Raw genomic sequence first — 27,605 nt, 5'->3', positions numbered from 1 at the left:
CTTTTTTAAACGCATCCTATTTTTTAAGGAAAACAGACTGCATTTTTAAAAAGTGTTTTAATTAAGAAGCAATAGCAGACATGGTAGTCTGCTGACCCCAGCAGGCCACCATCCCTGTGGTTTTGGCCATTCCCAATGGGTCACATATTGTGACCTGCCTCGTGAACATTGATGAGGCAGGTTAATTTGCGATCCATTGGGAATCGTTAACAGTGTCAAGCACACTATTGTACATCACAGTTTGCGATTTCCTAATAGGAAATAGCTCAAATTTGCTATTAGGAAATTGCCAACACGCAATTTTGTTCATTTGACCAAAGTTCACAAAATTCCTCCAACTAATTAGGAGTTCTTAAAAGAAGTCACGGACGTCTACTTCTCTAGGGCTTCTCAATTCTCAGAAAAAATTACACATCAGGAAAAATGTTCCATGGGGGGACCCAGAAGCCCACATCAGCTCTAGGTCCTACGTAGCCAGTAAAAGTTAATTTGGTAATCTCATTAAGTCTAGTTAACTGAGAAAACTGAACAGTCCAGAAGCTGCCATTGATTCAACAGCACACACATTCCGGGAGTCTATTCTTAAGGAAAGCAGACCGTCTGCAGCCAATACAGGCCTCTTAATCCCTAGATAAGAAGTTTGAAAACTGTGTGCCACAGTTGAGATACGCGTCCTTGGAGAAGCAAGGAGTAGAAACACTCTTACATTATTCCTCTACCGGTAGATATCGATTCTTTCCAGTCACCAAAAGTGAATATTCTTTTTTGGTTCCGTTTCAAGTCTAGTTGTGAGTAAAAGTGACTATGAAAAGGGCCCTAAATCAAAATTTTGCAATACCATTGGTAAGTATATGGCAGCCTATGCCACACTAGTCCTTCCTATGCCTTCTTATACTTCCTACATTGTGATGCAGGGCATGTTCAAGGCCAATTCTGTGTAACATCTCCCTTGCATGAGGCAGACCGCTGTCCAAAGACTGAACCATCCCCTCATATCTTACAAGAAAACAAACTACCTTCCAACAAGTGCGTTCCACGCCTCCCTATGAATTAGCAGATATAACTGTCACAGAGCACTTAATCCAGAGTTGCCAGCAAAGGCTTCTGACTGAAAACAGGGAGGAGAGAAGACCCATTACAGGTGCAGGCAGAAACAAGTTAATCACTGACAGCTCTCTCCATCGTCCTGCCCTTTACGAATGGAATCCTTTGAACTCTGGACACATCCTGCTCACACCATGGCTTTTAACATAATCTAATTGGTTTCAACTTCAGCCCAAGGGATGCAGGAGAGGCAACTCTCGCTTTCAACTAAATTTCAACAGACATTCAGAACTTTCCATTTCGTAAAGATTTCGAGGCTGCTTCCTGCATTTAACTCCTGATTGTGAGTCACCCCGAACGCCATCTCCTTGCGGGACACTGTTCGGGCTGATGGCATTTGGCTCACCTAAAGTTCGGGCCGAAGCTGTGGGCACAAGAGCAGCTTAGCTTCCATACAACCTCCTTCTATGGCATGGGGTACCATGTACGTCCTCCAAACCAGCATACAACCTGCACCCCAAAAGCCTTGCCACCCAAAGCTCGACACTCACCTCATCTGTCCTAAGACTGATAAAAAAATTATTACATTCCCCCATTTCTTGTGTTCATGTTTACACCAGGAGTTATTCTGTAGGCACCACATTGAGGAATCAGCAGATAGTGCCACTTTTTTTCATTGGGGGATCACATTCAGCTTTACTGCTCAATCGCGTTCCACCCTTGTGCCACCAGTGGGAAAGAACTTCCCGGGGGTGCTGGAAAAGTAAATGAAACGAGAAGCTTGCATGTAGAGATCCACATTTTCATGACTTGCTATCCTGCTACGCTGTATGGAAGATGACTTGGCAGTCTTAACTGCGGTTTGCATGCAGCTAATCTAAGCATTCATCAAATATGTCTCATTATACTGTCAGACGTGTACTGTTCATTTCAGCCGTGGAATGTGCCTGGAGACTTTAATCCTGCCTGTTGCACCTTTGCTCACACCACAATGAATTGAAGTATGCAAGTCTGCGATTCGTCCAAACATTTAACTCTGTGATTCAATGCTTCCTCCAGTGGGTGGATACTCCTGGCTTTAGCCTGGTAAGCTTCCATTTTAAGCAAAGAGTGACATTTTACAAAGTGCACATATTTTTCCAGTGATTCACCCCACTTTACAAGCACCAAGACAAAAATTATCAAAATGTTGGAAGCATGATCGTCAGGAAAGTGGTGTTCAGAATACAGCGTACAAACTCATATTATAAGCAACTGGCTTGTTGAACCCACTCTTGAAAGAGAAGCTCATGGTTGGCCTTACTCTCTGTCTAATGTAATAGGAAGATGAGGGCCAGATCACATGCACTGCACCAGTGCTGGGCAATTTTGCGCCTATGTTGGGCTATGGGCATTAGCCCTGTACTGAGATTTGCACCAAAGATTGACACATCAAATAATTTTAATAATAATGACCATTCAGTGCAAGCATAGTAGTTGCACTGGTTTCGGTGCAAATGTCAATACAAAATTACCCACATCTTGCTTCAATGAAAAGAGTGGACTGTTTCCTGGTGGTTGCACGAAAAATCGGAGCCTGAGACCTTTTGCAAGGAAACACAAAACCAACACCTCACAGCATGAGTCTCCATCTAGTTGGATGAGTGGCTCTTGGGGTCCAATACGAAAGAGCTTCCCACAAAATACTCTAACACATCATGCGGGTGAGACTGGCATCTAAATGGCTTGCTGAAGCCAATGGTGGCTAACACAATCGCCTCTTTTGTATCAATGAAGGCAAGTGGGGAGCCAACTTGCAGGAGCCATTAATCAGACAATCCCCGTAATGGGACTGCCAGACTGAAAATTCTACAGCAGGAAGCTACAACATAACATTAAAAGGATCAACACCACAGCAGCCACCCCCACCCGAAAAGATTAGTGCAACTCCTGTAATTGACACAGAAAAGCTTCACATAAATTGCGTTACACCAGCCCAGAGGCCAACCTGCATTGTTTCTTTTTTGTCTTTTTTAGCTCCCCTCATCCCCTCATCTTCACTTCCATTTCCCTTTTTTAACTTTTCTTCTTCATTTTATTGTGTTTTTAATATGGATATAAAGGTTTTTTGGCTGAAAGCGTAACAAATTCCTTCCGAATCAAAATACAAGTAGCTGTAGCAAAAATACCTCGCATTAATTAGGCAGAGGTCAGAAAGAAGTAAATGGGCCCAAACCTTTGTATATTAACCTATGGGACTCACTTAGTAAATGTGGTAAGGCTAAAGCGAAAAGAGAACGAACAAGAACATATGAGAAACTCACGGATGAGCCAATACATGCGCACCAAGTAATTGTGGAATGTAATAGAAATAATGTTCTGCTGGCCTTGCTAAGGGGAAAGAACATTTGGAGAAGCGAGCAGATTAGGAGTGTACAGAGCTAATGACGTTACCCGGCTTTCATAACAAACAGAAAAATGTAAAGCAATCATTACAAGTATGCCGAGTTAACTTAAAGGCAAAAAAAAAGAGAAATGCTTTCTTTGGTTTCATCTCCATCAATCAGTGGTTCTTAGTTTTCGCTACAGGCTCATTTGCTGAATTTTTGCGCTGAAGCAGCATGTTGAAACCGGCCATTAAGTTCATTATACAACAAATTGCTGAACTGAGGAGAGCAGGCCAGTTCAACTCCAGATAAAGTGTGAGGTAAGGGTTGCGTCATTCGCGTGCTTTGCACAACTCAGGCAAGGAAGGGAAAAAGTACTGGTCAGTCTTTTCTATTTCAAAAGAGGGTCGGGTGCAACTTACAACTAAACAGTTCCACCAGGTAATGTATGGGCGGAGCGCGGTTTGCCCAACAATTTCTGACAAGTTCGCTAACTGAAGGCATCAGAGAAAAAACATATAGGGTGACACGAAACCGGTGTGCATAAAATATGTTATTTAAGTGTCTTTATACTGTTAGATATTGAAAGCGGCTAACCAGGTAGAATTGAAAACCTAAGTGTTGTTACAGGTTACCGGCTGCAGTGATACCACACTCCACAAGGATGAGTTTTTGAGTTTACTGGGTGGGGACTTATGCTGATTCGGGTTTGCTCACAAAGTCCACCTGCATGGAAAGTGATCTGGAATTTGGGGGAAGGTTGTAGGAAAGGACCTCATGTCTCCTGAGCCCGCATATTTTTCTCCATTTGGACCTGAAAAGGCACAATTACCTGATTAAGGGTCAGGCGTACCAGCGAGAAACTATATTTATGGACCTGGTATTTCCATGCCCCTATTCTGGCCAATTTCGAACCAACTTTTTGTGGATTTCTATTGATTTATGTAAAGTTTTCAAAATGAACACACTATTCTTTAACTTCAAAGCACAGATAATAGGGCGCACTATGCAATTTTTACCAATGTTTTAAAAATAACGAATTATTTCCTGAATAGTTTTTCTTCATCCTCTTTACAATTTGCTTAATTCCAGTCACTAATAACTAGCCATCAGCCTCTTGACAGCCACAACACAGTCATAATCCTAAAGCAATTGCTTGCTTGTTTACACATATCTTTTTCTTCTATTTCTTTTCTTCTTTCTTGTTTTGCATTTTCCAATTTGTTAATATTATTCGACATGAACTAAGTCCGCCAATGTGCCTCACAGACAATACATTTAGGGCCAGATGTATCAATTTACGATTTTGCGAATCGGAAATTGGGAGTCGGTGCGACTCGCAATTTCCGATTCGCAAAATCGGATGCAGTACGGTGTCTCAGACACCGACTGAGAGTCGCTATGGGGTCGCAAAGTCGCACCTCATTAATATTAATGAGGTGGGTCGCATTTTGCGATCCCATAGCGAGTCCCTGCACTCACAGGGATGGTGGCCTGCTGAAGTCAGCAGACCTCCATGTCTGTGACTGCTTTTCAAATAAAGCAGTTTTTTTTTTTATTCTGCAGCCCGTTTTCCTTTGCTTAGTATGTTAGACAATTGAAGATATTTCAAGTGACCTAATTGATGATGGTTGTCATAACTAAAGATTTTCTTCTGAGTTGCAGCATTTGACCACAAATGCTAGTTTTATTGCCAAAGTCCTGAACTGTTGGTGGCTTTGTGCTCTCTATATCAATTTGGATTACAGAAGAAGAAAAGTTATTCTTTTGGAAACAGTGAATTAGCTGGCACTGATAAGGCACCTACACATTCAAAGTCGGATATACCTAATTGCCATAAAGGCCCTTCCTATAAAAGTCAGTGAATTCCAATTAGCCCAGTACTGCTGCCTGTAAAGGAGCGAGCATTGGGCCAAGTCACCATTCACCTCAGGCATAGGATATTGACTAAAGCAAAAAGAACAGATAATTGACGGAATGATGAACAATGCAAACATGTACCCTACCCACAAAGATCGGGGTTTATCCATCATTTGTTTTGCCCACCACACCACCCCAGTTTGGATCCAGCCATATGCAAATCAGTCTTGACCCTGCTCCCCATGGGAACAGTCCACCTCAAACTGTCAAGGCAGGTCCTCCTTGGACTGGAAATAAGCCTCCTGGGACCAATTCGGGTTATCCCCTTTTTATCAGCCAGGCTAGCTTGAATCTAGTGGTGCAGTGAGCATGGGACCCACGTCTGGGCATACCCTTCCCATTAAGGGCAGCAAAAGCAAAAAGAACAGATGATGGACCGAATGCTGAACAATGCAAACATTCCCACCCAGTCACAACGATCTGGGTTTAGTATTGCCCACCACACCACCGCAGTTTGGACCCAGCCATATGCAAATCAGTTTTGACCCTGCTCCCAACGGGAACAGTCCAGCCCATACTGCCAAACCAGGATATTGACTAATTAGGACCGTTCAACTTGTGACCATCTATCCTAAGATTAGGTGGGAGAGTACATTCAGGACCACTGTATCCTACACACGTTCATTATGAAGGTGCAGTCACACATTGAGTCCTCAAATGACTGTTTCCTGCCACAATCCAAGCACAGATCCATATTTTGTATTAAACTAAAAAGGATAATGCTAAACCAGAAACTGCAAGGAATGTGTAGCTTTGGATACTGTCCAAAATTAACCCACTACACAAAAGCATTACTGTTGGCATCACCCTATCTCTGACATCTGTAACCTAATAGGAGAAATACAATGACAGAATACACCACAGTCATTATTGAATTTGCAACTTTCCATGGATACAATCACAAATAAATGAGGTAAACATGTCAAAACCAATTTTGACCATTAAAACCACTTGAACCTAAGAGTATCAGGGACTATAAATGGTGAAAGACGAATGGTGATGGGAGGAATGCTTGCAATTTGTATAACCACTGGCAATCGCTCAGTGTAGCCTCCAACCCATCATTCGTTTGCTCGCCATGCCACCTGTTTGGACTCAGCTTTATGCAAATCAGCCTTGACCCTGCTCCTCATGGGAACAGTCAAGCCTGAACTGCCTGGCCACGTCCTCACTGAAACACAACACAAAAAACCTATGGCCAGTTGTGTCCTGATAAGGGCTCATCAGGCAGGTATAGGTTTATTCTAATGGCACAGTGAGCATTGGACCCACATCTGGGCATCCACCAGTCTTCACAAAATTCTTAAAGCAGGGTTTCAGAACTGCTTTAAAGTTTTCTAACGTGGGCATATCTTTAACAGATAAAGGTGCAGAATTTAACTACACGTGGTCTGCAACTGAAAACATCCGATCATCCTTTGTAAAACATGTAATTAGAAGAAGGACTTTGTCTAAAATAGGCAGACCAACTGCCTTTGAGCTAAGGCAGTTGAGTTGTACAGAAGGTGACACATGTACATATACCAAGCTATTTAAAACTGTAGGTATTCCACACACTATACACATTTTCCACATCTTAAGTTATGCAAATTAGGAGACCGCATACAAGGTTGTGCCCAGGTGTATTTTCACAAATAACTGGAATGCCTTTGCAACACTAATCTACACTTATAAGTTACACTTTAAGATTTTCAAATGTTATAATGTTCACCATATGAAGGGAAAAAATGAATTATGAAAAGTCATTATTATCCATGTACCTGCATATATTTCACTATACTGATAACCTATACACACATCTTTAGGAAAAATAGATTATGTAGACTGAGAGCTATGAATATCCTACCCTTTCGTTTTGTATCCTTGGCAGTTTTGCTTGACCTATAACTCAGGGAGGTCACCTTTAAGACACCTTATAATACATGGAAGCCTTCAATCACTGCATAAAAGCCCATCTCTAATTTCCTTATGACAGGTGACTTGTGAAAGTTCTCACATAAAACGCCAGCTATCTGAGCCAGCAGTCAAGGTGAAAGGCAGCCCGTAGAGCATAGTCACCGCTAATTTTTAAACAACTATAAAAAAAAAACTGCATTTTCATTCTCATGATCTGTTTTTCAAAAACAAACAGCAATGAGCAGAAAGAAAAAAAATGTTGGCAATATATTTATTGTTTGCACACTAAGGGCCTCATTTCAACCCTCGTGGTGGCGTTTGGCCCTCCACCAATGCGGCAGTCCGACCACCACATTACGACCGCATTGCTAGTGTTGTGGTTGGACTGCCAGCACCACCAATTTTCATCATCACAACGGTCTGGCGGTGCTGGCATTCCTAAACCGCCACGGCAGCGCTGCAAGCAGCACCGCCCTGGCCTTTATGACCCCCTTCTCTGCCAGTGGTTTCATGCCAGTAACCCCGCCATAAAAAGGCTGGTGGAGACGGGGTGCATGGTGCCCCAGAGGGGGCCCTGCACTGCCCATGTACTTGGCATGGGCAGTGCAGGGGGCCACCTGGCCAGCACCGTAACAATGTTCACTGTGTGCTTAGATTATTATTATTATATTATATCCCAATATAATATGGGATATAATATAATAATAATAATTTTAAGTACTATAGCACAAGTTACTATTTCACTAATCTTGACCTAATATATATATACTAATACATTTTAATGATTTTATTAATTAATATAATTAATATAATTATTTCACTATCTTTATTCTCTCACTTCTAATCTGTAAATAAACAATCTTTTCGATTACTAGACTTTAAATTTGAACACGTTTCAATTTATATTCTAAACTGATAATGGGCACGTCTACTATATAATTTTATATGAAGACACATATATCTGCACACGGTATTAAAATGAAATAAAATAATTGATTGAAAGAAAGCAAACAAATCTATAAAAATATACTATTCTTTATCTTTCTCTCTTCCTTACTAGATGACATGACTACAAGATTCCAGCGTACCAAGTATTTAATGAAAAAATAATTAGAACATTGGTTGCTGAAATGAACTTTGTTGTTTGTTATTAAGGGGATTGGCCCTGAAGAAGGTGACCTATAACCAATAGGAACACCGAAACGCGCGTAGGCCTTTGGTTCCCTAAGAGTATCCCTTTCTCAACACCACTCTAATTTAATTTTTTCTAAACATCAATCTATATATATATATATATATTTATTTATCAGTATGATATCAATGTACATTTATGTATTGTTGGAAACAATCTTTACATGTTTGTATGTACTGTATTTCAGACACGTTAGTTTATTTATGTAGATTTATATGTTAATTGTTTTTTCATTTACCTCATATGTCTTTCTTATCCATTCTTTGTCGTCTAGTTTGACTGTGGTGTGCCTGATTTAGAATTTTAACGTTATATATATTTCTATACATGTATTATATTTCTTGATTCTTTGTGTTTCGTTATTTTACTTCATTAAAATGTGTTCAGTTGAGATTTAGTCCCCTGTTATCTTTTGTCATTCCTTTAATTCTTTCAGCAGCTGCATATTGTTTTCTCATACGACTTTGAATTATCAAAGGATATTTATCAGTCCTTATAAGGCTTTTTCTCTGAAGTGTATCTGTTACTTCAGATATTATATTATTTAGGTAGCTCACGTTGTAGTTTCTCTTAACTGTATTTTTCCCTGATTGAGCTACTGTTACTCTGTTAGGGCATCCCCATATAGTTTTTCTCTCACATGCACGTAAAATGCCTTACCTGTTCACTCACTATGTCTACGAATCAACAAAAACAAAGCAGGGGCATATCTGCTCATACCGATATTACATCACATGTAAAGTAATGCCCCCTGCCTTAGGGCTGTAAGGACTGCTGTAGGAGTGAGTTTCATATGTTGCCTGTAGTGTTAAGGGTACATGGCACAGAAGTTGTGTACCATGTCGTGTTTATACTTATAGGTGTACCAAGACACGCATCCTGTAATAGCAGTCTATATGAGCTAGGTGGGGGTTCCTTGAGGGGGCACAACAAGTGCTGCAGCCCTTGGGGAACCTCTTTCATACCCATGCCCTAGATACCAGGGGTACCATTTACTAGGGACTTACACAGGGGCCAAAGGTACTGGCAATTGGGTAACAAGTGCACAGTTTTAGGGAAAGAGATGTGGCACTGTGGACCTAGTTAGGCGGAACCCAGTGCACTTTCAGTCAAAATTGCATCAAATACCAGGCAAAAAACTGGGGTGGCCATGTCAAAAAGGGGTACTTTCCTACATGGTTTGCTAAGTCAGTTGCAAAGCACTGAAAGGTTATTGACTCTCATTCTTTATCATTTGCACAGTAGATGTTGCCCTTGATGGACAGCGTCTATGAGGGAAGATGGGAGTGTAGGAATTCCGTTCTAAGGGCCTCTGTCAGATTCTCCCTACATTTCCTAGGTATCCTCTTCGAAAAGTGATAATTTTCTGGCATTGCTACCCAGAGATTGAAAGCTGAAAGTTTGTGAATGTAAATACTTAAACGGAGTTACAGTATCGGCTGCAGTACTGGATGTCTGCATTCACTGATTGCTATAAGGAATCACAGGAAGAACCCTCTCTTCTAAATAGTGATCCAGCAAGAGTATGAGAATCCTTGTGAATCACCTCTTTCCACGTCATATTAATACATCTGGCACAGCACTAAGATGCATTCTGACCAATAAAATATTCTGCCCAGAGTCTTTCAAGGACAGGAAAAGAAAGTGTGCCATATGCATATTAATGCGTCGGTTTTAAGTATCAATATCCAGGGAAAAAGCTACTCTTATGCAACACTTGGTGTTTTATAAAACATATTTGTATTTTTAGGCTAATGCTTAGACAAAACTGACATTTACAATGTCTGATCAGCAATACATTCTTTGTCATTAGAAAATAACTGCACACCATGTGTTTTTAGTACTGGCATAGTGACGGCTTGGCATAGCTAATACAAGAATTGCATATGAAGCAGAAGTTAAACACATTTTCTTACTCTGGAAAAGAGTGTTTCCTAATCAGTGCAATGTGATGCAGTGTACATCATTGCAATCGTGGCCAAACAATCCTGTTTTATGCAAATTGAGGCACTGCTCTACCGGAACATAAGTTAAGTATTCTTGTCAGCAGGAGCTGAAGTGATTCTTCTAGCTTGTCTTTCTTCACTGCTCCTTGTAACCTTTGACACCAGTGGTGGTGCTATTGGCTTTTTGAGGGATGCCAGGTGTGGAGTAAGGCCCATTAAGGATCTTCAGGAGAAGTACAGGACCCTGCTCTCTTAGTTGTACACGCCTCTTATCAGCTGCAGTCATGTGTTGAGTTGGTGTGCCTCCATAGTGGTGGAGTGTGTCTGAGCAAGAAGGCATCTGGCATTGGTGTGTTTATGACACAATACAGATACTGGACTTTTCACTCACCATATATATTTCATCACTGTCACCCAATGAAAAGCCAGGGAGGTGGTACCCAAGTCTCCTTCACCCCTTTATCATTAATACGTATGGGAGGTGGCTGAGTAGAATCCATCTAAAGCTCCACCTTTGCTTACCCATGGTCAGAAGAGGGTGAGAAGATAGAGGAACGCTATCTTATTATTTCCTGTCCCTCCTCCACCGCACTGCAGTAATGATAGTGGACTGGTCCTGCTCTGAAAAGTGCCCCATTTTTCTCTTGCTCTAATACAGAGGTCTGTTTCCCTCTATCCTTTGCTGTATCTCATCGCCATCTTGGCAGATGCCTCAACACCTCAGCCTATCCCATTGGCCCTGAACTGTTGTCCTTGCAGATTCCTCCTCTGATGCGCTTCTCTTTCTTTGGCCACCTATCACACATCTTCTTGCATGTCAGCTGTCCTTTTAAAAGGCTTCTCTGCTCAGCTTGCCCTCTTTACTCCGCCATTTACCCCTTTCCACCCACCCAACCATCTATACCACCCATGCAACTGTGCCATAGTTTTAGGAAGTTTGTGGCTCTGCTATCTATCTTCGGTCACTGAAAAACCCTATCGAATAGAAAGACCAACCTGTATGGGCCACGTCACAAGTGGGCGCTGGGGACATGTGTGTCAGTGTGTGTCAGTATGCAGCATCTTTCTGTTGCAATATGACTGCATATTAATGTCGGCGCCTGTCTGTTAAAGTACGGGGATTATGCTAAACTCCCGCCTTTCTTAATCTATGCTGAGGATCTGCATAGTCTGTGGGTCTCAATGAAGATTATAAAAAGATCGGGAAACGTTTCTCTCATCCTGTCTCACTCACTGTGTGTGCTGGATATTTTTACTGACAGAGAGTATCCTATTAAAGTCCTTTTACTACTATTCTCTTCATTCCAGATGCCCACAGCACAACACCAAAGTTCACTCTAGCCACACAAAAGCCACAACTGCTGGCATTTAAATGTTTCAGGTCTTGTTGATTTTCAGGTCAGGCGCCGGTCTTATACACAATTTTGTTATTCTAAAGGAAGACTCTCACTGGGCTCCTTTTGATTCGTCCTTCTTTCGCCAGTCTATGTTGGAGAAGTAAAACATGTTTCCCCTAGCAAAGCTTTCCTGCAGGGATGTCATGTTAGGCTAGCACATGGGTGTCGAAAAGCAAGTTTTTGTAGCATAAGATGTTAAGTTAAACAGTATTCTTTGTGATGAGGTAATCCATTTAAATATATTCACTCCGTCCCCTCTTGTTTTCCTTGGGTGTTGTACAGTATTTCTGGTGGATTTGTATGTGAGCCCCAGAAACACACTGTTAAAGTAATCTAGCATGTATATTATAAGGGCGTGAACAATGATCATATGGTCAATGCCATGCAGCATTTATATACATTTACACAAACTGCCAAATGCCCTTGTGGATGATTTTACACATTTCAATCAGCTAAACTCCAGTATTTGCCCCTTTGTTAAATGGCTGGAATGTTGTCACCACCCACCAGACCAGAACACAGAGTTGTAGCGTTTGTTAGTGCCATCCACTAAAAGCATCTTATAGATTTCTCTAATGCGAAGGATTCAACTTTATTTACTAAACTTTGGGTGACTTTTTATCTATACCGTCAATCTGTCCATCAGATAATCTAGGCAGGGATCTAGATGCAGGCAAGGATCCAATCGTTGGCTGTATACTTGTAACATACTGCACAAAATTCCACAAGTGATTGGTGTTCCCTACGTTTGTGCAAATTTGAGATGCTTAGGATTTGCGTCTTCAGTATGCTCTGGAGTCTGCTAAAAGTGCTCTCTCTGAGTGTACCATTGCATTTCCTTTACTCTTCATGCAACAGCTGTTACAATGAGGCTGACAAGGTCACCTTGGTCCCCGGAGAGCCCCTCTAAAGTTACAGACCACTTTTCAGCAAAACAGAGTGCTAGAATGGAACAATCTATGCTCCAGGTCCAACAGTTAATTCAGGGTAAACTGAAACTTCATGATGGTTTCCAGGTACAGGGTTCTTCATTCAGTATTGATGCCGGTTGTCCTGTTTTATTACAATATCTTTCCTATATATGCATTAACCCGCATTTGGAAATATGTGTTTTCTATGTATTGTGATAAGGTGTAGGATTTTGGATTGTTTAATATGCAAAGAGGCAGTTTGAGCGTCGGCCAAAATAAATTTGGTTTACAATCCACCTTCCACACAGTTCTTAGTAACTTTACACATTTAGGCCCATAGCCTGGACCCCAGGAAGTGTGAAAAGCAACACATTCTGTTCAATGTTTTTCTGGACTCTTGCCTGACCAGCTCAGGTGGTGGCAGCAATTAAAGAACGCGCTCAATATACTATCCTTTTCCTCTTCCCTTCTTAACTAGAGTACTGGTTTTGCACATGGCTCCCAGATTAACAGGACCAGAAATATTTACCACTAGCAAAACGTAGGTTTCTGTGCACCTGTGTGCATGTGTGCTTGTGTTCATGGTCGTTTGGCAGGACATTTGACCACTCAAGGATGCATCTCAGTCCTTAGAAGGCCACTGTAGGGACTTCTTCCCTCCCTTTTAGTATTATCTTGATTAGGGTTAAGGTGGGAAGGAGGGTCTCTGTGTTTACCTGGTGGACTACTTTAGAAGTTCTGATCTGGCTCATGTTTCCAAGGAGATGCTGTTTGCATGGCCTTGAAGGGCAGCACCTAGGTCTCAACCTTCTTCACACAATATCCTAGGAAAGTGAAGACCCTAGATCTCTGTGTAAAAGCAAGAAATTTACTGAGACATATACAACATGCAGAAGTCTTGGACCCTGATGACGATCATGAACTAGAGAAGTGACTCTTCTTGCAAATGCCAAAGAGTCTTGAAAGAAATGGTTTATATTGTCAAGGAAATGTTTAGAACATCCTTCCATTGATTATAATTTGCTTAAGACACAGCTGGCTGCGTGGTAGAACTTTGTTACCAAAGCGTGTAAGTGTGAGGATCTTCTGAGTAATATGGCTAGAAGATCTACTTCTGTGAATAGGATTCCTAGCACAACCAGGTAATTGTATGTTAGCATAGACAAACAAGATAAGAATGGGGGTGCTGAAGTAAATTGACATGGATCCTGTCCCACTGACAAATCCATATTTCCATCTCTCATTTAGAGAGGGGAGGAAACACTGATAGATGCTGTTGGAGCCTTTAGCACTCAATCAATCAGACTCTTTAGGGTTTGTGTCTGAAAAAGAAAAAGAAATGCCAAGTGTGCCAAAAAAACATAGCATTCTGCTTTTCCGAAAGTGCACAGCTGCACTGGAGGATGGGGCAAAACTGCTTGCGGATGAACTACTGAATCATAACATATCCCAGATTTAAAAATCCCTGGAGAGCATGGGGGGCTGGTGCAGCTTCCTTTAGAGGACAAGTACTGGCGAGACGTGCCAGTGGCACCTAGTCCTACAGCCATTGCGCCACAATGCCACCTTCTCAAGCTCCAGTGCCTACATCTGACTCACTTACTAGATCTAGACTCTAGAAAAGAGGCTTTATAGTATCCCTATTGTGACTACACTGAGAGCTTGCAGAAGGGACATTACTTCACACAGTTTAGGACTGTGGGGTGCTTTGGCCTTTTTGGTATGGGGTCCTGTCAATCTCAGGGTGTTTTTTGGGTGGGAGCTCCTGAAGGATCCCAAGCTGGTGCTACTGCATATTTATGTTGACCTGGGAAGTAATCAGTAGAGTCCTGGAGTGAAGAGCTTGGGGTTACCCTCAGAAACAAGTTAAGGTGTGGGGGAGTGGGCGGCCTACAGCAGTATTACTCTCGCCCCTCAGACACACAATGGGTTGTCCATAGACAACAAAATCTGGTCCTTGATGTGCGCTCTATAATTCCCTCCCTGGCTTTTTGGAATTGGTCTTGTTGTTCCAAATGGCCCTGGGCGGCTTCCCCCCCTCGTCTTACACATCTACATTCCAATAAAGAAGCATTCACAGATAGAGGGTTAGCCCCATAACCAAATTTGTAATAGTTGAAATTGTTATGCTTTACTTGGAATTATGTGTTATCTACTCTTTCCTGGTGTCACGAGAGGAAAGCAACATTGAAGGGTCCTCACACTCTAAATCCTATGCACCTGACGCTGCTTCCTGAGTATTCATGTATGGTTTCTTTGTGCTGCACTGTATTGTGGATTAGGCTGATTCTTTTATTGGGCGCTGGAGGGTATATATGTGTTCTCCTTCAAGATGGCTGATGTACGGAAGTTGGTCCTGTAATTTTGTAATAATATACTTGTTTTTCTTTATTACAAAAAGCTGCATAAAACGTTTCCTAAAAAAAGCGACCTATGCATATTTCACTACAAACAAACTGTAAATCTGCAATTCCATGACTCCTGCCCAGGAGTGCTTCACTATATCTCCACACCTACAATTCATATTAATTTCATTCCAGCTACCGGGATGTTCTGGGGCCTTAAACCTAGCTCTGGAAATAAACACATCCAAAGTGCCCTACCACCTATGCTAGGCCACATGCCACATGCCTAAAACAACTGTCCCCGTTCCTTGTGATGGGCATAATTATCCTAATTAATGCCTCCAGCCAGGCACTCTATGTAGACCTCTGAAACATGCCCTCACCACTCCTCAATTGAAGAAACCAACCATTGACCCAAAAATACTGGCCCATTTTAAACCTCACTACTTTCATCTGCAAGTTCAGAATTACATAGAACTCAACCACCTTTCCCATGACTAACAATTTGGATTCTGACCAGTGATTGGCGGAACTAGACAAAAATATGGAAGAACTTCTCTTCTACCTGGATGAAGACAAGCTTCTTTATGATCTGTCCGTGGCCTATGACATTGGCAAATACATTACAGGTCAGTAAAGGCTCGAACTGTGGGTCATCTTTCGTCTGCTTTGCAATGTGTTCAAGGATTCCTCCCCAGTGATAGCCAAATATCAGAATTAGATTAATCAAATTCTCCACAAGCTCAGTAAAGCTCCACTCTAAGGATCTTCCCTCTGGTGTGTTCTCTTCAACATTTGCCTCTTGGAAGACCTCCTTGAATTGTACCTGAGGAACTGCCAAATATATGCTGAGTCCATTTTTACCTATAAAACTGCCCAGAAAAAAACACCAACTCCTACCTGAGCCTGAGCCATGGGTTCACTAGATGAAGAAGAGCAAAGACAGAGATTCTAGTACAGTTGACGCTAGTATTTACGGTCATTCTAAAATCGAATTAAATTATCATATATGGAGTTATAATCAAGTGATAATCTTTCTAATGGGTTAAAGTGACATGGCCTTTTACTTTATAAATTCTTGCCAACATGTGTTTAATCATGATTTTTAGTTGCCTCAAGTTACAAGTTAAAGTATTCCCATAATATCTTTAGAAACATATGTATGCAAACATTTCTCAGAATGTATCTTCTATTTTTGGCTATCTTTAGATAGCATGATAGGTTGCAATTAGTGAACCACTTATCAATGATTTTGATCAATTCAATGTTTAGTTTCTTTATTAGTAACTCCTTGTTGGTGTGTTCGCTCATAGCAATCCTAGTGTTGGAGAAATTAAGCCTGATGTGCCAAAATTTGTCTGGCCTAAAACCTTGGAACACATCCATCAATTCCTCAGAAGTGAAGAGCCTGGGAGTCCTCTTCAACACCAAATCATCACTGCCCCCCAAATCAATGCTGTGCAAAACTGTGTAAATATACAGCTCTCCCTTTTCTGAAGTATTCTCCTACTCCTTCAGAGGAAACGTAGTATCAAAGGGACCAAAGCTCTCTTTCTGTCACACTTGAACTGCTACTTCATCTACCCTGGTCTACCCAAGACACTCATTGCAAGGCTCCAAAGAATTCAGGACCAAGTGACCTGAGTCTGCCCTAACCCAAGAATGAGTGACCACATCAAACGTGAACCTGACATCTCACTAAATCCCCCAATTGATCTACACTCAATGCCTTCTAACAGAATCACCAGTGATCCTTCAAGAGAAGAAACCATGTTGACAGATTGCTTGGTGTACAGGTGTACAGAACCTAGGCTCTACATCCTTGAGCTTAACCTAAAACCTGAACCGAATTACACGAATTCAAAAAAACCACTTGAAAGCTTTACTTTTCAGAACTGCAATCAACTTAGATTGTCTATGAGCAAGGGTCATGCTGAAGAATATTGTTTATAGTTAAGCACTGAGCCTGATCGGACATTAACTTCTATTTCCAACAACCATGCTGTTCTACATACCTGATAGAACTCTGAAGTTACAGAAGAACATACCAGTATACAAGACCACTCAATAAATAAATAAATAAATGCATGGAAAACATTAACTGTAGAGGGGCGTATGTAGGGGGATGGGATGGAGCTTGATGATGCAAGGTAAAGTGTTATCCAACAAGGATATGTGGTGTCTCCTCCTTCAGTGAAGGGCTTTGCACCTTCCTGTCAAGGTGGTATCACAGCTGTGTACAGGTAAAAATTCATGATCTCATAAGGGGAGCACAAGGATAGAGTTTTCTGCATTCGGTCCTACTTGTCATCAGGTCTGTGTTACCTCCTACGCTCTCTGGATTGAGGCAGAAAGTTTAGTTAGGGGTTTGTTAATTATGGCAACTATAAGATGGGTAATCATACAACCAAAGTCCCTGATTACACAAATCTTGACATTCTAAGGGCAGGTCCATTTCAGAATTCTTAGAGTTAAATGTCAGACTAACTAAGGAAAAAACGCGTTAGACAAAAACATCATTGTCTAATTATCAACTTAAAAAATAGTGTAAAGGTATATATATATATATAGGAAAGTCGAGATTCGCTATTCTTAGTCCCACATTGATAGACCTTGAAATCAAATATATATATATATATATAAATGAGGGTACATGTACGTGGAATAAACGTGCTTACCTGTAAATACTACTTACCTTCGAAGTATTTTGTTGTCGATATCTGGGCTAAGATATCCCCACAATGTTGGGAATGTTGCGGCTGCTCATCTACAGACAAGAGTCTGGTAGTATTATGTCGTGAGAGGTGTTGTGTGTAGGGACAGAGCAAAACGGTAACACTCTTGAGAGTTGGACATCTTTTGAGCAGGTGTGGTTAGATGCTGGCTTATTTAATACCATATAACAAAGGAGGATATTTAATATGTTTTCTGAAATTGGTATGCATGTGTGTTGTTTATTTTTGTTAAAATTGTTTTTTACAAACATAACTTTCAAAAACAGGATGTTTGCTTCTCAAATTTTTCATCATCTGTTCCTCAGACTGAAAAAGGGCCGCTTCACACTGCCAGGGCGAACAATACATCTGTTCTGTTCCTGTTTACACGCTATCCCTCTAGCTGTCATCAATCAGTAGCTTTCATTTTAATCTCAGACGCTTAGGAAATCATGTTTCTAGATTAAATTTACATTGCTTGGCAAAAGAATTTGCAAATAAAGATGTCCTATTTTAAATGTCACTTCGGAAAAACAGCATAAGAGGAATTCCAAGTCTCAGTTTTTATCACCTCCTTCAGTGTGAAAACACATTCTGACTTGCCAGAAATCACTGTAAATCTCCTGGGGTATTGGCGTTTTGCTTGCAGGTGATGAGGCAGGCCTTAGGAATGTATGCTTGAGAAGGTAACCTATTCAACCCATGAAGGAAATTCTGTAACCCTTTCATGCTCACTTTCTACAAAACGTAAGGTGTCGAGAGCAACCCTCCATTCCATACCAAATTTAAAGACTTACAAATGTAGTGGAGTGGTAGGGGACAGGACAGGGCAGGCGTGCAGGTACCATAGATGAGGCCGGTGCAGTGACACCGGTTCCCATAACCCTGAGGTACCCACTGAATGCTGAAAAATGCCGTATTTTACTGCCCCAGCAGCAGTCAAAGAGGCATTTTCCTTGCTTTCACCATGGCCTATTGCATCCTTGCTACAACACTGGGACAGGAGGAAGCATTCGGCACTAGTGATTAGCTAAATGTGCAGGAACTGTTTGCAGTTTTCACATATTTATTTATTCATCTAAAGGTTGTGGACAGGGGCTTATTTGTGCACCAGGCACAGCGGCACAGAGACCCAGAGATCTAAGGGTCCAGCTCAAATCTGATTACTGCTGTATTTTATTACACAACCAGTGGTCAGAAGGTCCATTTTCCTCGTTTGCTCAAGGGATGCACTCTCGCCACGCCACTTACAGTGGCCTGCTCATGGGAGCATGCATAAATTTATCATCTGGGAATCTACCACACTATGGGATTTCAGAACAAAGTGGACATTTATTTTAAACTTGTGAATCACGTATTATAAACTTCACCATCACCTCATACCTGTCAATTTTTGTGGTACTGAATGAAGTCTATTTTCCAGGGGCTGCTCCTCCGCAATGGCGAAGGAGCATTGCCCCACTGGCTCAGAGCCAGCAGCTAAAAAAAAAAAAACAAAGAACAATATTTGACTAGAGTATTATTTTTCAGCTGCTGGCTTTGAGCAAGCATGTGCAGAGAGGGGCGGGGCTGGGCCATGGGAGCAGTGAGGAGGAGCGGAGTGAATGCACCTAAGTGCGCATGTCAGTTTGGCCGGCCGTCATAGACATGGCATGCACACTCAGGTTTCTCTAACCCGGCTGTGTTGCACAGCCAGGTTGGAGAAACTCCACTGCAATGTCTGAGCGGCAGACCAAGCTGCTTAGACCAATCCTGAGACTGCTCTCATGCTAGGTATAGCATGAGAGCAATGCTGGAATCGCATGGGGGAGCCTGTGCAAGTGTCCCAGGGACTGCTGGGACACCAACACTATCGGGAGAACAGTGAGACAGCCGGTGGTGGACAGGTAAGTTATTTGTAAATGTATTTTTTATTTTATTGTTCCTTCCCTCCCCATCGTCCCTGCCTATTCTCTTGAGATTTGGGGCAGCTGCCACTGTTATTGTCTGTGCCTTTTTGAATCATTTACATTCATGCTTTGTGCTCAATGTCGCTGTGCGTAGTTTTATTTTTGGCCTTTACATCTAACAAGCATAGACCAGATTCAAATCACAGCAAGGATGTGTCTATTCCAGACCAGTAATCACCAAGCATTGACAGACTCCGAAGTCTCTGATAAAACAAAAACCTTTGTTCCAGAAGGCAAAACGCAGTGTAGGCTTTGAGAAAGACCAGCACATCTACTTTCTTTCAGCCTTCATTCTGACAGAACTCCCACAAAACGCAGATTATCCATGTGTGGGTGCCATGCTAAAGCCTCGAACACAAACACAGGGGTTCAAGGAGTGGGCAAATGCCTAAAGGATTCTGCAGCTGTTTATGTACCAGACATTCAAAGACTGTAGAATCAAGAAATAGCAGAGCACACCATATTTATCTAAGAGCACATATAACATATGTAATGAAAGATAATCAAATCTATATGGGAAAAATAATGAATCCCTTTTTTAAGACAATTTAGCATGAGTGATTTGGTGTTCGTTCTCCTATCCAAATATAAATCACAATTGATATATACAAAGCTTGATATGCTAGAGCTATGGGCCGAAGTGGACATCTTTTGGCCCACTTTTCTCCAAATTGGATCATATGAGAATATTATAATACACTACGTTCTGTTTGTTTATGTAATTTGAATTTTTTGTTTCTGTGTATATGTATTGTTTGCTATTTATGTTTCTTGTTATATGTTTATGTTGGGTTGTACATTTATGTTTGTATATACCTATTAAAAAATCAAGTTTTGTGTATCTTAATTGTGAGTTATATTTGGTTAGAAGAACGAACACCCATATCACTCATGCTAAATTGTCGTAAAAAAGGGATTATTTTTCCCACATAGATTTGATTATCTTTCATTACATATGTTATATGTGCTTTAAGATAAATATTGTGTGCTCCGCTATTTCTTGATTCTATAGATTTACTGGTTTTTCTGTGGAGATTCCAACATGTACATTTGGGCAGTGTACTTTAGTGTATGAGCACCAGGTTTGTTTATTAGATGCATGAAAATTGAGGAATGTGCATTCATTTGTTGGTCAGTGTTGCCATTTTTGTTGTTCTGATTCAAAGACTGTAGGACTGATGGGGGGGCTTGGACATGTGTCTGTGGTTGGGGTGTGCCTCCTGAATATTGAAGCAACAACATCGATGAAACTGAATATCGCGGACAGGTTCTCAAAAATGTAACAGATAAATCTAGATATTCTATACCTAACTCCACATATATGTACCTACGCACTACATAAATCTTTAAGATATGTAGTTGTGGAGTTATGAATAGTAAATCTATACTTCCCTAGATGCACTTACCTTTTGATATCTTGTCCCTCGATATTCTGTCCTCGATATTAGTATGCCATGATATTGTTACTGTCAGTATTCAGTAGTACAATTTATAGTTGAGTGGACATCTATGATAAGAGGGATGAAAATGGCCAATTCAAGGCTGGTGGCATTTAACCTTCCCCTGTAAAGTCAGTCATTAGGACAACAGCAGGTGGAAATTTTAAAGATCACACACCTCAGAATGGACAAGGCATTGTTCTAGTGACAGCAAGGATCCCTGTGACATATATATTGGGGGACCTGGAACAATTTTACACAGATGCAATAGTACTGAAACATTTGTAGACCAAGTTCATAAATAATTAGGTAAATATTACATATTATCATTGCAGAGGGAAACAGGCAAGCCTTGACTGTCAAAAGTCTTGGAGGAAGAGGTTGGACAGTAATACCCTGCCCTTTCATTAACACCCATTGGGGTTCTGCAACTGTTTCTTTAAGTACACAGGCAGCCTCTTGGGCAGGAAGGAGACACATCTCTCAAGTGAAAGAGGATTAAGTACATACCCAAACGCCTAAAGGGAATTATAGCCCATACAATAGTGTCATCACAGCTTCAGAACTCACACCAGTGTAACACTTGTCTCATGAACTAAGCAGATTTCAGAACTACATTTCTATTGCAAGATTTGGGTCTAATGAGGAAACACAAAACAGGCACAGAACAAACTCAAGTTCAGTCGGGGTGTAGCTACCTTTGAAGCTGCAGGTACAATGGCACCAGGACCACGAGCCCTGTGGGGACCGCGGATGCCTGATAATTGCTGTATGTTACTACTCCAACAGTAGTCAAAGTGGTCACTTTCCGTGCTAACCAGGTCCCATGGCAGCTTTGCTACGCTGCTGTGTCCGGTTTCAGAGTTAAAAGCGCCATGAGAGGCAATATGGACATTATATGACTGAGCCTATCCTGGGAAGCAGCAGAGAAAAAAAGGACAGAATTTCAACCCAGGGTTGACATCTAACAGATATTAGAAGTTCCCGTCTTCGGTTCTGTACTGCAAACCACCAATATCGTGCTTCAGCTGCTAAACTTTCTGAGTTACTAAAAAGAGCAACAGTGTGGCGAGAATCCATTTTGTTTCCCTCCAGGAACCGTATCTTTGACAGATACATTTACATGCCTTAGGATACTGTCCTAGGAAATGTCTGGGTGGAGAAACTTTCCTCATTTCTATGTAAAGATGTGAGCAGAAAAGGAACATTTCACTTTCCCTTATTAAAGATTTTGGAATCAGCTGGTTCAGATAATATAAGACATCAAAATCATATCAAATATGGTAATTTTTGGTAATGGCGCGATACCAAAGAATAGTTGTTGCACAACTGAAATGTAAAGACTCTGGCTATGCATATAACAGTTAGATAAACAATTTTGTAAAATCTCATTTTGGTATGAGTCCTTGTTTTAAGTTGTTGGATACAATATATTCCAGGAATCTAAGAATAGTTCATAAGATAGTATTGCAGCGTAAAAATATAAATGTTCAAAGTAACTGCTGAGTAGGTGGGTATCCTCAAAATCCTTTGCTAACATTTTTTCGGAGGTATACATTACTTTTAAGGGAACAATCCTCTTTGAGATGGGAGGTGTGCAATAGCACACCTTGAAGCCTGTTCGTAAAGACATGTTCCAGTATGTGAAGTAGATCTCTTGTAGAACTCTTTTATGTACTCTTACGCATCTCTTGCAAATTGCCCTCAAAAATATAAAACACTAATACAATTGAAATATGTATGTACAATTTTCACAAATACAAAAGACTGTGCCATCTTTGCACTTTTACTAATAGTGAATTGGACGTTTGGGAACCAAGGGCCAGAAGTAGAAATTTCAGATTTTGCGAATCGGAAATTGTGAGTCGGGCGACTCGTAATTTCTGAGTTGCAAATTGAATGCAGAACGGTGTCTCAGACACCGTCCGCGAATCGCAATGGGATCGCAAAGACCCACCTCATTAATATTAATGAGGTGGGTCGCATTTTGTGACCCTATTGCGATTCCCTGAACTCACAGGGATGGTGGCCTGCTGGAGACAGCAGACCTCCATGTCTGTGACTGCTTTTTAAATAAAGCATTTTTTTTTTTGTATTGCAGCCCATTTTCCTTAAAGGAAAACGAGTTGCAATACAAAAAAATAACGAAACCATTTGGTTTCGTTTTTTTCAGAGTAGGCAGTGGTCCTTTGGACCACTGCCTGCTCTGAAAAAACATTTATGGCAACATTCACAAAGTGGAAGGGGTCCCATGGGGACCCCTTCCCTTTTGCGAATGGGTTACCACCAGTGTGACACTGGTGGTAACTGCTAATTGCTTTGCGACCGCGTTCGCGGTCACAAAGCAATTTAGCATCGAGGTGCGAGTCGCAAATAGGAAGGGGACACCCCTTCCTATTTGCGAGTCACATTCACATTTTGCGAGTCAGTACCGACTCGCAAAATATGAATGAGCATCGCGATGCTCGTTTTGCATGGCGCAAACTGCGATTTTCGCAGTTGGCGCCATGCAAAACGCTACCTACATCTGGCCCCAAATCACAAAGGCATGTAAAAGTACAAAGCAGAGTACTCCTGGAGGGTCACTTCACGTCCCTATAAATGCTTTTGCGAATTGCGCGCCTTATCTCCATATGTATGCAGGAAGCCAAACTTCCTCTTCTCATCAAGTTAAGGAAAACATCTTTGTCCATCTCCTAATGAGCTAAGGGTATCTTGTTTTGCTTCTGTCAACTCTTTGTATTCAGTAGTGGTTAATCAGGAAAGCACAAAAAGCCAGGCCTCAGTTATGGTGGCCTAGGTGTGGGAAGCTGGCTTTTGGAGCAGGGACACACTAATGTTTTGTCATGTCATTCCACACTTACCCAGTTCCACATCCTGGTCATCTGTCAAGACTAGGATGATGTTTGGGCGGATGTTGCGTCGGTCCCTTTGAACTCGTCCCTTCAGGCGCTGGCTCAGTGGGAGCGTGCCACTTCCATCCATGAGTGGCAACACGGCCATGATGAAAACCGCCACAATAACGCCCTGCCCCGCCATCTTGCGCGGATTCTGCAGACTTCCCACTCTTCAAGTGTGTGTGCACAACGCCTTCCTCTCCCGCTAGGTTTCAGGCCTGAATGGAAAACAAAATGAGGAAGTCAACACTCGAGCCTAAATGTCAGCTACGTTTGAGGGTGATAAAGTAAACATCTTTTTACGTAAGCAAAATTGATCTTATCTTTGCACGAAAGGATTTTGTGATTAGAAAAGCAGAATTCTTCTGTTTACACGCTGCATACCATCCAGCCCATCTGTTTATATTGCAGACAAACATTTCTGTGTTATTATAGCCTTGGAGTCATTGTTAACAGTATATTATGGGTTCTATAGTAACAAAAGTTCATGCTTGTTTTCACTCTCGCCTCAACTGTTATCATGCGTCTTGTTGCCAGTGCCAGGCGGCATTTGCAGAGTCAGATAGAAGCAACAACTTGAGACATTCACAGCATCAGGCAGAGGCAAGAGTATGCAGCACCCACCACGTCATGCTGAAGGCAATACGGGCAGCATTCACAGCACGAGGCCGAAGCCACAGTATCCGGCATTACCAACGCCAGGCAGAAGCAACAGGAACCAGCATTACAACTTCAGGCAGAAGCAACTGGAACCAGCATTACAACTTCAGACAGAGGCAACAGGAACCAGCATTGCAACTTAAGACGGAAGCAACAGGAACCGGCATTACAACTTCGGGCAGAGGCAACAGGAACCAGCATTACAACTTCAGGCAGAGGCAACAGGAGCCAGCATTACAACTTCAGACAGAGGCAACAGGAACCAGCATTACAACTTCAGACAGAAGCAACAGGAACCAGCATTACAACTTCAGGCAGAGGCAACAGGAACCAGCATTACCAACGCCAGGCAGAAGCAACAGGATCCAGCATTACAACTTCAGGCAGAGGCAACAGGAACCAGCATTACAACTTCAGGCAGAGGCAACAGGAACCAGCATTACAACTTCAGGCAGAAGCAACAGGAACCAGCATTACAACTTCAGGCACAGGCAACAGGAACCAGCATTACCAACGCCAGGCAGAAGCAACAGGATCCAGCATTACAACTTCAGGCAGAAGCAACAGGAACCAGCATTACAACTTCAGACAGAGGCAACAGGAACCAGCATTACAACTTCAGGCAGAGGCAACAGGAACCAGCATTACAACTTCAGACAGAGACAACAGGAACCAGCATTACAACTTTAGGCAGAAGCAACAGGAACCAGCATTACAACTTCAGGCAGAAGCAACAGGAACCAGCATTACAACTTCAGGCACAGGCAACAGGAACCAGCATTACCAACGCCAGGCAGAAGCAACAGGAACGAGCATTACAACTTCAGACAGAGACAACAGGAACCAGCATTACAACTTCAGGCAGAAGCAACAGGAACCAGCATTACAACTTCAGGCAGAAGCAACATCATTCACAGAGCGAAACAGAAGCAGCAGTTGGCAGCTTTAACACACTGAGGTGGCAGTGACTATGCAGCATTAGAAGCACCAGGCAGAAGCCACTGCGTACAGTGTTTCCCAGTGTGAGACAGAAGCGACAGTCTGCAGCATTAACAACTTCAAGCAGAAGCAACAACATTCAGCATTGACAGCATGAAACAGAAGCAGCAGTTTGCAGCAATAACACACTGAGGTGGAAGTGACTATGCAGCATTAGCAACACCAGGCAGAAGCCACTGTGTACAGTGTTTCCAAGCGTGAGACAGAAGCGACAGTCTGCAGCATTAACAACTTGACACGGAAGCAACCACATTCAGCATTTACAGCTTGAAACAGAAGCAATAGTATGCAGCATTACTAACATCAGGAAAAAGCGACAGTATGCAGCATTAGTGTTGTCAGTCAGAAGCTACAGTATGCAGCAATAGTAACATCAGACAAAGCAACTGCATACAGTATTCACAGCGTGAGACAGAAGCAACACTATGCAGCATTAACAACATCAGACAGGGGCAACTGCATTCAGCAATCCCAGCGTAAAACCGAAGTAACAATATGAACAGGCAGACGGAAGCAACAGCAATCAGCGTTAACAACATCGGGTGGAAGCGACAGTATGAACAGTCAAGCGGAAGCAACAACATTCTCAGTGCGAAACAGAATAGACAGTATAAAGCGTTAATAACATCAGGCAGAAGCAACAGTATGCTGCATTATAACCATCACGCAGAAGAATCTGCATACAGTATTCACAGAGTGTGACAGAAGCGACAGTATGCATCATTAACATGATGCAGGAGCAACTGCATTCAGCATTCACAGCGTGAAACACAAGCAAAATTATGAACAGTCAGATGGAAGCACCTGCTTTCAGCATTCAAAGCGTGAAACAGAAGCAACAGCATGCAGCATTAGTAACGTCAGGCAGAAGCAACAGTATGCAGCATTAACATCAGATAGAATCAACAGTATGCAGCATTAGTAACGTCAGGCAGAAGCAACAGTACGCAGCATTAACATCAGATAAAATCAACAGTATGCAGCATTAGCAACGTCAGGCAGAAGCAACTGCATACGGTATTTACAGCGTGAGACAGAAGCAACAGTATGCAACATCAACAGTGTAAGGTGGAAGCGACAGTTTGCAGCATTAACAACATCAGACAGAGGCAACTGCATTCAGCATTCACAGTATGAAACAGAAGCAACAGTATGAACAGTCAGGCGGAAGCAACTGCATTCAGCATTCACAGCGTCAAACAGAAGCAACACTACGCAGTACTAAGAACATCAGGCAGAAGCATCTGCAGTCAGAATTCACTCTATGAACCAAAAACAAGTGTTTGCAGCATTAACAAAGTCAGTCAGAAGTAACAGCAAGCACCAATCACAAGGTCAGGCAAAAGCACAGTATGCTGCATTAGCAAAGTCCAGCGGAAGCAATGGAACGGAATACAGCATTAAACAAGCATTTGCTATGCAACAGGTCTTGCATTTGCTTGAGTTAGAGCTATTAGCGGTGTAAATTTCTAAGCAGATTTTCTTGCCACATAAATTGAAAGAAAAAAACACAAGAGCGATCGCACTATGTAAAACTTTGAGTGGAAAATAAAAAGTTAAAGTAGTGCAGAAACCTGGCTGAAAACATTGTGCCTCGTATGTTTTCAGTAGTTGGCCGGTGCGCTCGAGGAGGGCTAAACTCAGGAAAAGGCATGACGTATGCATGCCTTTCATTAATGAAATCAAGCTGATTTTAAAAGGCAAGCCCACAAATCAATGAAAGTGACAGACGTGACATGGGGGTGGTTAAAAGCCCAAAGACAGATTACAACAGGGACGGAGCGTTTGTGCGCTCGACCCTAAAAAGACATGGAGAAGCGACCACATGCTTCATTCACAGACAGACAGAAACATCAATTTTGCACATACAGGATAGTCAATTTTCATGATTAGATCTAATGATTTATTAGTTGATTGAACCACTATTTCT

The 27,605-nt window shown here is 41.8% G+C and overlaps 1 protein-coding gene across 4 annotated transcripts in view; it reads right to left on the bottom strand.

The window, feature by feature from the left end:
* The window catches only part of SULF2 (sulfatase 2), a 417,412-nt gene that overhangs the window by 342,033 nt on the left and 47,774 nt on the right, over positions 1-27,605 (bottom strand). For all 4 annotated transcript variants that reach the window (XM_069243448.1, XM_069243449.1, XM_069243452.1 and 1 more), the window contains exon 2: positions 23,984-24,234. In XM_069243448.1, the coding sequence (XP_069099549.1) occupies positions 23,984-24,158 (175 nt within the window). In that variant the 5' untranslated portion in view covers positions 24,159-24,234. The remainder of the gene's footprint in view (positions 1-23,983; positions 24,235-27,605) is intronic.

The sequence above is a fragment of the Pleurodeles waltl genome, chromosome 7 (genome assembly GCF_031143425.1).
Source record: "Pleurodeles waltl isolate 20211129_DDA chromosome 7, aPleWal1.hap1.20221129, whole genome shotgun sequence".
NCBI classification, from domain to species: Eukaryota; Metazoa; Chordata; class Amphibia; order Caudata; family Salamandridae; genus Pleurodeles; species Pleurodeles waltl.
The sequence above is the reverse complement of the archived record's forward strand: the minus strand, read 5'-3'. Positions and strand labels throughout refer to the sequence as shown.